Genomic DNA, 12,513 nt, shown 5'->3' with positions numbered 1-12,513 from the left:
ATTTTTGCCTTGTTGATGTCGTCTTCTTATTTGTAGTAACGCCATTGATGACATAATTCATTGAGCAGAAGTGTTAACATGTTTGCATAGACGATTAAAGCCTGTGACTGTCTGTTAATATTTTTTGGTGCGTTTATTGGCACATCACGAAAAATTATACTTACTGAAAAACTTTAACGTATTTATGCACGTGATTTATGTAATGCGATTTCGAATATCCATCTGCCGTCATGCAAACTAACGTGCTGGGTGCTACGTCATAACTGCGTTTGTTAAATCAACTTGTCTCTGCCCCTTGCGCAGGCTTTGTTTGGGTAATCACAGGTTTGCGGATGTGTGCAAACGCACGTTTCAGTTAAAACAAACAAATTCAGACGAAATGAATGTGGGTTACTCGTGAGTATAATGGTTTGTTTTGTAGGTTTTGTTTTTCTGAAGTGATTTACCCTGATGCTTAACACTAGGTAGAACACTGGCAAACTAGTTCAGACTTCATTTGGTGTGGTTACGTAGAAAGGACAACTTGGAACTGCTACAGTACTTTAATCAAGTCTGGTAGGATATTTCTCAGCAGATTGCTTTTCCAACTTTATTCAAGGGAATTGTATTCGGCAGCTTAAACTGTGACTTAGTTCTATTGACAACATATAAAATGCTAGCCTATGACTGCAAAACACATCGCACAAATGGCTATTGGCTAAATAACAAAGGCAACATAATAAGACATTTGAGTATTGTAAAATCTAAAATGTAAATTGTCGACCTACCATTGTACTAGTGACGTTGCCCATAGGACTGCAAAACATTTCGATGATGATGATTAGGTACGTTGGATCAAGGGGTGACGTCAGAAATATAAATCTTGTTTGGTATTTAAAAGCAGTGTACGGTATAAAGTGATAATATCTGTGTAAGCTTCAATAGGGAGGGTTAGTTAAGCGCAGTAGATTTTTCTCTGTATTTTGTCAAGCTTATCCACAATGCCGTGCGGTTGATAGTGCAACAGGCTAAAAGACTTAACTATTGCAGTAAGTGCTAAGAGAGCTGGTGTCGTATAGTAAACAAGTTGGCAAATAGTAACCACGTGAGAAGTGATGTCTACTACAGAAAACAGTCGTTTTTAGGAGGTTTAGGTGGAAACTTGCTGAGCTTGTAAAATGTGCAAGTTGTTGTAGCATTGTCATTTGCTTCAAAATTGTATATCATGTAAGGATGTATCGCCTTTTGTTGAGATTAGTGTCGTATTGCTTTTTTACCAGAGAATGTCAGTTTAGTTTGAACGTATTTATGCTGTATTTACCACTAAGGCTTACTCTGTTTCTTCATTTAATACAGATTTGTAGTGTTTGTTTTGTTTGATAAACATGTCTCCTGTCGAAACTAATGGCGTGGTTAATGGCCACCACACAAACGGCGCGCCTAATTCCACTTTAAAAGTTCCCAACGGACAAGAACTTCCTGTTAATACGGAAAAGACTTTATCCCCGGTTATAGAAGAAATAGTTTGTAATCATTTTGCTCCTGGGGTGAAAGGTCATTTTGAAAAACGTACAAATCTTCCGGTACTTAGGAGCACAAATCTTTCCGTTTTAAAGCGTTTAAAATCGAATTACAAAAAAGAAAGTGGATCACCGGACATGCAAAAGGTCAACGGTAAGCTCATGGCAAAATAGACGTTGGTTTTAGTCACGCAGACCTTTGTGAATGTAACTTGCATCTATATGATGTATAACATCATGACTTTTCGTACTATCATATAGGTACAGCTGATAGAGCAAGACGGTACTCGTTTAGTGGAAGTGTTTCCAACAGTAGTGACATGGCTTTGGTTCGTTCAAGCTGGGATCTAATACTCTCTTTTATGGGCGACGAAAGCGAAGCTTTAGAAAAGGTAAGTAAGCCAAGTATTTAAATATTTCTCTGAAACGTTTATAGTTTAAAACTCTTATCTGTGTTCACGAGCTTTATCACAAAAGATCGACGCGGCCCGGAACTGCCCCATTTTGCAACACCCGATTTGCTGTCACAGCGTAAAGGTCTACATGGCTGACATTTTTTCATTGTTCCTGCTCGTTAGGGTCAGGGGACAAGATTGTTTGAATCAACCATCCTCGAACGAAGGAAGTATTTCTCCACAAAGAAGAAGTTGTGGCGAAAGCAAAGCAGCGAGATTTCTGCCGGAAATAAAAGCCCGAGAAAAAGACCCACGTCAATGTACATCGAGTCAGAGCCGGCAGAAAACAAAGATGTTTTAAATAACAATGGAGAATCGGCGATCTCGGGCGAAAACCTTTCAAAAATGACCGTACTTGAAAAGGTAAATAGAGAAGCGATTATCTAATGGTATTTGACAAGCTTACTCATACGAGTGGTTACACACAATGTCGCAATTCCTTCCTGACGAAAACGATGCCGAACGGGTTTGCAAAGCTACGATGAGTATTACTTTATTTCCAGATCCAATTTCTCGTGAACATCGGAATAGAAAACGTACACTTACGGGATGAAATCTATTGCCAACTGGTAAAGCAACTGACCTGTAATCCGTCGCTTCGTAGCAACGCACTGGGCTGGATCTTGTTAGCCTTGATAATGGGATGCTTCTCGCCTTCTAACAAGGTTCGGAAATTATGCGATAGTATATAACCAGTATACAATAGACCATTCATTCTCAATAAATACCCCGTTTATAGCTGTCGATCAATGAGAAATCCCATTCTAGTTACTTTTTTATGAGTGACTGTTATTCGGTGTGATGCACGGCGTGACAATATCGCCGTTCCCGTTCTGTTCGAGTTTCAAAACAACCAAGCCTAAACGTGCGTTGCGTCGACAGATATTGGACCTAATTAGCCGATTCTTGGACGATCAGCACACGCCATACAGCTCCTACTGCAAAGGCAAACTGACGCGCGTCCTTGAAAACGGTGAAAGAAAAAACGCACCTTGCTCCCTTGAACTGCAGGTCAGTGCAAGCATGGTGCAAGTTTTTGAACTCGCGGAAGATAATTACTAGATGATGTTGACGTAATGTTGTACACTAACACGAGCTGACGTGTGAATGTATCATGCGTGGCGTTACGCGAAATGGCTATATTAAGCATTGTGACACAATTGTGATAGTTACTGCATTTATGATAGTAATTTCTTGGTATCAGGCTTAATAAAAGTATTTACTTATCCATTTTAGGCCGCCAAGTCTCGTCAGGAAATACGTCTTCCGGTAATTTGCATGGATCATTCCGTTCGAACAATTTGGACCGATTCAAGCACTACTGCCGAAGAAATGTGTCGAAAACTGGCGTCTAAAAATAGACTGGGTGATTCCTTTGGTTTTTCCCTTTACCTTGCCCTAAATAACAAGGTAACCAACCGAGTTGGAATTTAGTCCGATCCCACCATTCAGTCTAACTCAAAGAAAAATTTTTTGAACAACAACAATATTGTGTTATTTTAGCTGGTCACCCTGGGCAACGGTAATTTTCATATACTGGACGCCATATCGCAGGCAGAGAAATTCAGCAAACTGAATGATGTACAGGAAATATGGAGAATATATTACAGGTTTGCATACACTAACATTTTGTTTGTGGTCGACATTTCATGAAGCAGACGATGGTATCTCATTCCGTTGTGAAATAAATTCTTAAAAATGTAGAAGAGCAGCAGCAGCTAATCTTGCTATGGGTGGTCGTAAATTAGTGTTACCCGACGTGACAGGCGTCTTAGGAAGCGTTTTAATAAATCAAACACATAAAATATACTGGTAATCTGCTATTTAATATTAACTGCTTTTCTTAAATAAGGAGGGAAATTTTCTCCATTTCTGACGCAACTGGTATACAAGACAACCAAATGAGAGCACTCCTGACGTATTCGCAAATCTGCGGGGGCGTACAGTCAGGAGAATATCAATGTCTGAAGGTAGGTGGCATTCGCTTTATTCGATTTAAATCGAATTTCCCAGCTGTAACACTTCTGTGGCTTCTGAAAAAATACACGAGGTCACCACAGCTATTTGTTATCGTATTGAACTTTTATATCAATCTCCAGTTCCGCTGCTACCTCCATCGAAAAGGGTTACATTGCATGCTGCACAATTTGATTTTTTACCACTTGATTGCCTAATACTTTGTGTTAGCATGTTAGACTTTATTAAACGTTTCTTTTAACGGTTATAGGAGTCTTAGACCTGTAATACAACTATGTTTAACCGATTGTGGCAAATCAAATCCACGTCGTTTTATATCGAAGCTTATCAAATCTTTTGGACTTCTGAGTATTTAATCTTAAAATTGACACTGCTTTTCGTGGAAATTAAACTTTCATTAAAACTGTAATTTCTCTTCAGTTTAAACAGCAAAATATCGATACTTTATTTACATGATATAGGCGCAAGACCTGGCACTTCTGATGGCTCATCAATATTGCGTAAGAAACGGTCTTCAGAAGATAGACATGAAACGGGTGACTGCTATATGCGATCAAAATCTGCCCTCTCGCCTGTGCAAGGATAACAATAAGAAGAAATGGTGCCAAATGGTTCACTCCACCCTCAAAGCCCTGCATGTAAGGCATTAATTCTCCATAGCTTGACGCGTTACTAAGACTGTAAAGTATGTCTCTTATGATGCATAAACACCGTGACGTAGCTTCTTTGAGCAACCCCCAGGGTTAAATATTAAGTCAGGAGGGTAAAAGGCTGAGCGACAACTTTTTTAAATGACGTCTATTCAGATTACAAAGTAGGTTTCAAACGGTGTGAAATTTATAACTGATGAAATTGGTAACTGATGTTAACTAAGTCAGTATGCTGACGCAATAATTTGGTGTTTCGTTAAAATATTTCTTGATAAAGATCACTGAGCAATAAGATCTTTAAAATGAAAATATGACTAAAAATCCCCTTAACACTTCAACTTTTGAAGGCAAAATACCAACCTTCAGAAAAGATCGATACGCTTGACATCATGCAACAAGTCATCCGTTACGCTTCGAAGGCGTTCATTGACAGCTTTACCAAATCTTTCGCGTAAGTCGTCAATTTTCACTTCGTTACTTCATTCATTTGTCACAGAAAAGCACATTACAGTAACCTAGTTTGGTAACCGTAGCCTTCTTGCGTTACAAAATCTGACTAATCGTTTGGCTCAATCATTTATTATAAACTGGTTTCACAACCGCAAGTGGTTTTCTCAATACATAGTGACAAATGATTTACTGTTGAAGAGGGGGGACGGGTAGTGATTATGACACTACAATGGTTGAGAGAAAAACGACATCCATTTATGCTCAGTCTTGGCTATAATGAGACTAATCTTTTCATCGTCCCCAAGCTTATCTTCCGTTATGATTACATCATTTCTTTATCTCTTCGCCATCATTTCTTATTTATTCTGTAGTTTGTCGAGATTCCAACGGGTTGACGAAAATTTAGACAGAAGCTCCTTTACTGACGTCATAATGACATTGAATCACGAAAAGCTTGTCATACGTTGCAATGTTGCTGTGAGCACGCGTGAACACGAGCATGATACTAAATCCCCGGAGCCACCCCTCCTTGAATTGGAAGTGAGGAATTTGAAGAGTGTAGAATGGCTGGATAAGAGGTATCTTGACAGAAAATTATGAAACGATTGCGCCTTGTGGTTATAGAACTGTGGAACAAAGGTTTACGTCGGACTCCTCTTTTTAAGGCCGTAAATATAAAACAGTTTGGTAATTTGAGTCAAAAAGCATTAACGCAATTTAAAATTTGTTTCATTCTTTTTTGAGCCAACAAATTCCCACTTTTTTCCGAGAAATGTTTCGTTAAACATTTAAGTGTAGCGTTTTTTGAATATTACGTTGCTCGTTTACTTACATCAAATTAATATTTTAAACGTCTTTACAGTGACCTTGGGGGCGCTCAGTTGAAGTTGTTTATGAGCAGTAAAGAGACTTATTTGGTGGAATCAACAAAAGCGAAAGAAATTGTGCACATTATTCAAAGGTTCATAGACGAAACAATTTTGTGTGCTGAGAAGGAATCGGTGGCGTAATAATTCCCAGTATGGCGCACGGACAAGAAAAGATGTTTGAATAAGGTGCTCAATCGATTTTGAACGTTAGCACCATTTTCGCATGCATTATCAGCTTTTGTTTTCCATCGCTTGCAATTGCATTTTCTGTTTCAAAAATTACCTTCTGCTGCACAGTATAACGCATCTAACCGCAAAACGCTTGACACAGCGTAAGATAGATTTAACTGCAGCTGTAGTAAGCTAACACAGTAGCCGCAGAAAAAGCTGTAAGCTTGTATTTCCGCTTTCGATGCGTGCTTTGGTTGTTTCTGCCTTTCGTCACAGCTGGTATGTGGTCTGGCATCCATCCGCGTAGCCTGACTTTAACCTGAATCTTAGCTTTTCATTTATTAACTTCATTTCTATTACGTTGCATTGTTTCCACTGTACATGCCGTCTTTCGTTTCATTTCTTTGTTTGTATTTCCGTTCCGATTACATTTTTCTTTGCGAGGTCGTGTTGTTGCGTGTGTCGGCAATCAACACCTCTGTGTTGGGAGAATTTACTCGAAACCTGCCGCCAATAAATTATGTTTCTGCCTAATCCGACCAATTTTTATCGGAAACGTGTTATACTTTACTTTGCTTTAAAGCAGTTTTGTGATCAAACAAGATTTTAGGATAGAAATATGGTAAGTCCAGTTTACAAACATTTTTGCTTTGGTATAGGTTAAGAAAAGATTCTTTTATTAGCCGTTACGTTATAGGCAATTAGGTTCAGCAGTGTACAAAAATAAAATCTTTGACCTAAAATACTTACAATAACAAAAATAAAGTCTTTAATAATCACAGTTATTACCGTAAAATGAAAACTTTAACTGGAGCAAAGCGTTTACACATAATATTCGCCTTCCTTTGGCGAAGAGGTCGAATGGAATGACTCAAAGTTATCCGGTAAATTTCTTGGATTATTTGTGACAGAGAGTCTTCCCGATCTTATAACCTTTGGATGCCGTTCATTAATAATCCTCGGTGTGGAACTCGGTATTGAAGACACGCTTGAGTGACGTTCCGGTGACCTAGAAGATGACGTTAAGCTTGAGACATGCTCGGAAGAGTCAATCGAAGACACGGAGGAACAACTGGATGTATTCAGGAAGTACTTCGTCGGGATACACGTCACCGTTTTCAGTAGGGGCATCTTTTCGGGCAAGGAGGGGCACAGAAAACTGTCTCCTAAAACGCTTGTCTCTTTTCCAAAACTTCTTGCTCCTGAACCAACTTTCTCACCATCATGACTACTTGATTTAGTAGAGGATACTGAACTGCTCGGAGTCGACCGGCCGTTCTTCTTGGATCTTGGAATGACGTCAACAGCGGACGCGATCGTTTTTGGCGTTTTCCCGGGACTGTCTGAGCTTTCTTGATCTGTGAAAACTCTTTCCATAAAACTTGACCCGGCAGAGACACCTTGCGTCCTATAAATTTGCAACAAAATAAGGTTGGAGTCGTGGTCACGAGTTCGCCAACGAAGCTCGCTGATTGGGTCGCAAGCATAAGGCAAGAGCGGCACCAACTGTCCTACATTTTTAATCTTGAACTGTAAAATTGTTGATGTCAGCGGTTCAGGCTTCAGCCCAGGCGGCAGTTTTTTCAAGCCAATCTGAATTACACTTCTTGTGTTGGAATAAGTGAGGAAATAACAAAAGTCATCTCTAACCTGCGTCTCGTCAGCCCGTAATATAAGTTTGTATAAATTGATTTGATCGTCCCAATTTTCCTGGCTTACGAAGATGGTAAATCGTAGTATTTGTTTGCCGTAATGTACTTTCCGTACGCCCCACAATGGGAAGGCTGCCTTTGAGCAGGACAAATTCTCAAGAGGTTTGGTGTCACCAAAAGGCGTTCTACGACCGGTATTCAGCGTTTGTGGCGTCATAAATGCATCGTGGTAGTTGTATTCGTAATAGTCTTGCTCGTTGCTATCGCAGGATATCAGCTTTCCGCTCACTGCAACTTTGTGATGAAAGCGCCACGGCTTTTGTCTGAAAATATTCCTAACTTCGTTCATATTGTTTATCCGCGAGGTGGTGTCAATGGGCTCCTCTTTTTCACCGGCGGTTTGGGATGTGTCGCTTTCAACAGTGTCGTTCTGCTTTTCGATATTAAATCCGTCGTTGAAGAAAAGAACAACAGCAATTGCGGGTACGTCAGGTGAGCTCTGAGTTGAAATTTGCAAAACAAGCACTTAAGTGACATAATATCGAAAACACACATTAAATGAGATATGACAATGTAACATGGCCCACGGCAAAGAAGCTTTTACAGCCGGTCTACGCCGCGTAAAATTTAAACGGAAATTTACGTAGGCCGCTTGTATCTCGTGCGACGGTGCAATTTTACGCTTAACGATAAAAGCAGAGACAGAACGTCACAATTGCCATGTACGCGTAGTCATAGAAACGCCTACTTTTGTAATCTTCTTTTTATCAAGAACGATTTATCAAAGTTTGCACAAATAAAGAAATATATTTACAACCAAAATTCGTACATTTTACCGCTAGTATTATGCGATTCGCCCTGATAACTTAAACTTACCGAATTATTTTTCGAGTCTTTGTGATTGATCGGCTTAAACCTTTCCGAGACGCAAATGACGTCAAAGGTCAAATTCAGGCGCCGAATCAAATCTTGAAAGGACGAATTAATCTTCTCCGATTGGCCGGGATCCGTGATGACATGAAGAGTGACTCTACGGGCATTTTCTGCACTGGAAGAAAAATCCTCACCTTTAAAAAATCAATTGTTGTTATGAAAATGTTTGACTTAATTTATGTTATTAACTGGTAAAAAAAACTCGGAAAAGAAGACTTCATGTAGCCTATTCCTAATTTGCAGTGTATTTTAATTAGAAAAGCCCAAATGTCTGCACAAAGTTCTACGAGAAGCTGACATTTTAGCGATCGAGTTTGTACATTTAAAGCTGCTTACTGTCCGTTGAGCTGCTGGCCCTTAAAGGTCTTTCACTTGTATCCGAATTTTTCGACTTTTTCCTGAAAGAGCAAAAAAACACACTAATAATGTGTTACTATCGACATAATGTGTTACCAGACGCGAACACGTGATTGATTGGGTTAATCCTATATGACTTACGTACGAACCAGTATACGACATTTTCTGTGCGTCAGGTTTATATATACACTTGTTATGAGATTAACCTGCTTGTAAAAGCATTGACGTTTTGCTGAGTCGTTACTTATCGCGGTAAACGCGAAACATTAATTCCTTACATCGCGTTTACATGGCTTTCTGAGCCAACATAATGAGCAAACATGTTTCGTGTACATATATCCTTGAATGAAGGAGTCAAAACCACTGTAGTGCCGTTACCATATAAACTGCAAACGAAAAGAAACTTTCAAAGCCTTTTAAAGAATAAGGAAATCTTCTTACGAAAGATTAACACTAAAGCGTTTAACGATCCATTCTTTCGTCTCGCACAACCGTTTTAAAAACAGCACGCTAGCAATGCGTTATGCCAAAATTCATTGACAATTCCCGCTGATTTCTTCTTAGAGATGTATAAGAAAGCCCGACAGAGGAATTAAATGCCGAAAGGCTTAAAGCATTGTTAGATCTTATTTGTATTGGCGACTCCTTTGTAAGAATACATTAAATGGAGCATTAAAGCAATTTGGAAACAATACAACACTTGATACACCTTCACCATTTCTTCCCAAGCGATGGGATCAAGAAGTAAGAGTAAAGAATGTTAGTAAGGTGTAATCATATATCTATTGATAAATTGCCATTAAACATTAACCATAAATGATGAGGAAAATCGATTATTTGTCCAATGGTTATATGCAATACCCTTGGATTTTTAATATATGTGACTGACTGGTGCGTCAAATACAACAACACGTAAAACTGTTTGGTGTTAGGCAAGTCAAGTGTACTTGACAAGATTTAAACCAAGCTACCCGCGCGATCTCGTAAAACAGGTAAGGTGAAATCTATTGACTTCAAAAACAAAATTATTACTCTGTTAACCCTTACTTTTGACTTGTCGGTCTCTGATCACAGGATTCATTGTATCTTATATTTTTCCACTGGGAAAACGAAATGTTGTATTGTATAAATTCCATACGTTTTATTCTTACTGACTCAACATAACGTACAATTGAACATCTTTGCTAACCTTATACTAGCAACAGTCCGCATTAAAACCGCCTTAAAACTGGGTATACTGGCGACAAAAATTCAACTTACCGAAAGTAATATTTTGTCTTCGATGCCGTCATTGTTTTTAGTTAAATGTATCCACAAATACTGGAGTAAAACAAACTAATGACCAACGGAGCCTAGCTGCGCTTCAGACAACATCTGTTTAAGTATTAAATTGCAGATTGAAAACACCCAGGTAGCATCAATTTAAGCTTTCAACCCTACGGCTAAGCTATGACCGTATACTTCCTTTGACAAATGACACCATAGCCATAACTCGGTCTTCCTAAACCTCTATTGTCGGTAAAGGTGTGCTACTATACTTCTCTGTTTTCATAACGCCCAGCAATGAAAACCACTGTCTGACTGTAAACAGGACATTATTCTAAGTATGTAGGCCTAAGCGTCACAGAAAATATTTTCAATACGTGTGTCGCGAAACAATAACAACCGCGCTTGTATCGTATTGTGACGTAACAGAGCGTGAGTGTGCTGTTCGATCTGACGAAGGAAGCGACGATCATAATCAACAATTAAATCCAAGGCGAGCGCAAATTAACAGATGCCGCAACGGAGAGAAATCTTCGTCATAAATTTTTTATACATCGCTTATAACCTTCACTTGCGTAAGCCAACTCACAGGCCAAAATCGCATTACGCATATCGCAGTACACTTCGGCTACATCAAATTAGCAACGGTCGGTTAATCGAAGGGAAACTATACAAAAATATCTACGATTTCCAGAAAAGATATATTCGATAAGGGCTGGGTAATATTTGATTTTCCGATCGATACTAATCTCTTAATTCTTAACCCGATTTCCTGTTTACACCCAATGCCTGTCCTGTAATTGATTCTGATACAATTTCACTTTGACTAAAATCTCTTCCTTAGCTATGAGTTATAGCAGCTTCTTCACTCAGACTTTAAGAGGCCCTCTAAAACATCTTAACCATCAGTCCATCACATGTTTTACACGAAGGGTCTGTACATTTTCCTAATGCAATATTAATTATTTTACCCAGTCAAGTCGCTTCCTTCGACTTCCTACGGTTTATACGCATTCAACCGTAAATTTTCGAAAGGCAAAAAAGGGCATTTTCTATCAATTTTGTATTAAGTGTTACGGAAACGTTGCAACTTTTTCACTATAAATGAATTCTACTAATACCCGATCGCTGCCAGACCAGCAAAGAAAGAAAAGGAAGCTCCCTGTCTTTGTTAAACCTTTCTGTTTTTGTACATAACGAATGGCAGGTTTTGCGTGTCTTGTACAACCGTTCAAACTAAAGTTCGTAACAAGTTTTCTAGCCTCTACAAAACAAGGTAATTTTTCAAGTATCGAATCAACAGAGCGCAATAAAGTTGTATTTGCATTCTCCCGTTTTATAGCACACTTAAGCAAGCGATATTCGAAGAACACCGGCATTATTAGCGTGAAGATCGCGTTATTTAGCGTGAAGATCGCGACTAACTAAACTCAAGCTGGTGCCTCGTAAAGAATGACAAAGGCCGGCTTGAATGAAAATGACAACGCTGAGAGGAACACAAACATATGACAAACGTTTTTATACCGTTTACCTTGATTTACAGCCATAACAGGATTGGGTCATATTGGATGAACAGGTCTAAGTCCGAAATTGTTTTTCCAGCTTTATTGACACGCGATGACGCTTTATCGCCGCTAACGGCGCCGAGTATGAATTTTATTACACGGCCAATAGCGGCCAAACAACCTATAGTCATACTAAAGCCTAAAGACCTTCTCTCAATCTATATTCTATGACAATCCTATATCAAAATAGAAAAACCTAGACAGGGCCTAAAGCTTACCTTTTCATTTTTGTACTCCGATTTGCATAACTCATTATGGATATCCCATTTAGATCCATCTATGTTACTGATGTGCGGTCAAATTTGTAGGCCTAATGCAATCACCAACCAAGTGAACGACCAAGTGAACGACAAAATCTAAGCTTCACAACACGTTAAAATCGTTTTTGTGCTGGCTTCGGTTTCTACCTTTAGTGATAGGGTATTTCAAGTGCTGGTTTCAAGAAGTTGTTCTTCGCTTAGCGATCTTATTCAACTATCTTCATTTAACAGGTTGACAGCCACTTTAAGCAGCTCCATAAAACCAGCGCGTATAAAGATTTTGTGGTACGATTGTGGCACACAAAGAAAATTGCTCTTTATAAGGAACCTGCAGATGTCAAGTGGCCCCGGTAAGAACCGCGTTCTTTACGAAATTTAGTTAATTAATTAACTTTCTGTAAGTTTTGCT

At 39.0% G+C, this 12,513-nt stretch overlaps 2 protein-coding genes across 4 annotated transcripts; one reads left to right on the top strand and one right to left on the bottom strand.

Moving 5' to 3' along the window:
• Positions 1-1,335: 1,335 nt before the first annotated feature.
• LOC143448937 (unconventional myosin-VIIa-like) lies at positions 1,336-6,605 on the top strand. Its single transcript, XM_076948902.1, has 12 exons — positions 1,336-1,653; positions 1,761-1,891; positions 2,078-2,317; positions 2,458-2,619; positions 2,837-2,965; positions 3,191-3,364; positions 3,458-3,564; positions 3,807-3,924; positions 4,393-4,569; positions 4,929-5,032; positions 5,403-5,609; positions 5,894-6,605. The coding sequence occupies exons 1-12, from the start codon at positions 1,365-1,367 to the stop codon at positions 6,039-6,041; spliced, it is 1,986 nt and encodes a 661-aa protein (XP_076805017.1). The 5' UTR covers positions 1,336-1,364; the 3' UTR covers positions 6,042-6,605.
• Positions 6,606-6,713: 108 nt separating this feature from the next.
• LOC143448938 (uncharacterized) lies at positions 6,714-12,142 on the bottom strand. Of its 3 annotated transcripts, none has more exons than XM_076948904.1 (4): positions 12,063-12,142; positions 8,993-9,054; positions 8,600-8,790; positions 6,714-8,222 (listed from the first exon to the last, which is right to left on the bottom strand). In XM_076948904.1, exons 1-4 carry the CDS (start codon positions 12,119-12,121, stop codon positions 6,894-6,896), a joined length of 1,641 nt encoding a protein of 546 aa, XP_076805019.1. In that variant the 5' UTR covers positions 12,122-12,142; the 3' UTR covers positions 6,714-6,893. The 3 variants fall into 3 exon arrangements, with proteins under 3 accessions (XP_076805019.1, XP_076805020.1, XP_076805018.1); XM_076948905.1 differs by lacking the exon at positions 12,063-12,142 and adding an exon at positions 10,274-11,721; XM_076948903.1 differs by lacking the exon at positions 12,063-12,142 and adding an exon at positions 10,061-10,261.
• Positions 12,143-12,513: the final 371 nt, after the last annotated feature.

Source organism: Clavelina lepadiformis, chromosome 3, assembly GCF_947623445.1.
Source record: "Clavelina lepadiformis chromosome 3, kaClaLepa1.1, whole genome shotgun sequence".
NCBI lineage: Eukaryota > Metazoa > Chordata > Ascidiacea > Aplousobranchia > Clavelinidae > Clavelina > Clavelina lepadiformis.
Note: the sequence above shows the minus strand (reverse complement) of the source record. Positions and strands in the feature narration are given on the sequence as shown.

What these genes read in the sequence shown, in the direction of transcription:
- LOC143448937 (XM_076948902.1), top strand. Translation starts at nt 1,365, where the DNA reads ATGTCTCCTGTCGAAACTAATGGCGTGGTTAATGGCCACCACACAAAC. An exon ending in GCTTCTCGCCTTCTAACAAG is followed by an intron (nt 2,620 to 2,836) that starts GTTCGGAAATTA and finishes TTGCGTCGACAG; the next exon opens with ATATTGGACCTAATTAGCCG. An exon ending in ATATGGAGAATATATTACAG is followed by an intron (nt 3,565 to 3,806) that starts GTTTGCATACAC and finishes TTCTTAAATAAG; the next exon opens with GAGGGAAATTTTCTCCATTT.
- LOC143448938 (XM_076948903.1), bottom strand. Translation starts at nt 10,149, where the DNA reads ATGGAATTTATACAATACAACATTTCGTTTTCCCAGTGGAAAAATATA. An exon ending in CAGAGACCGACAAGTCAAAA is followed by an intron (nt 9,055 to 10,060) that starts GTAAGGGTTAAC and finishes TTGCTCTTTCAG; the next exon opens with GAAAAAGTCGAAAAATTCGG. An exon ending in GGCCAGCAGCTCAACGGACA is followed by an intron (nt 8,791 to 8,992) that starts GTAAGCAGCTTT and finishes GATTTTTTAAAG; the next exon opens with GTGAGGATTTTTCTTCCAGT.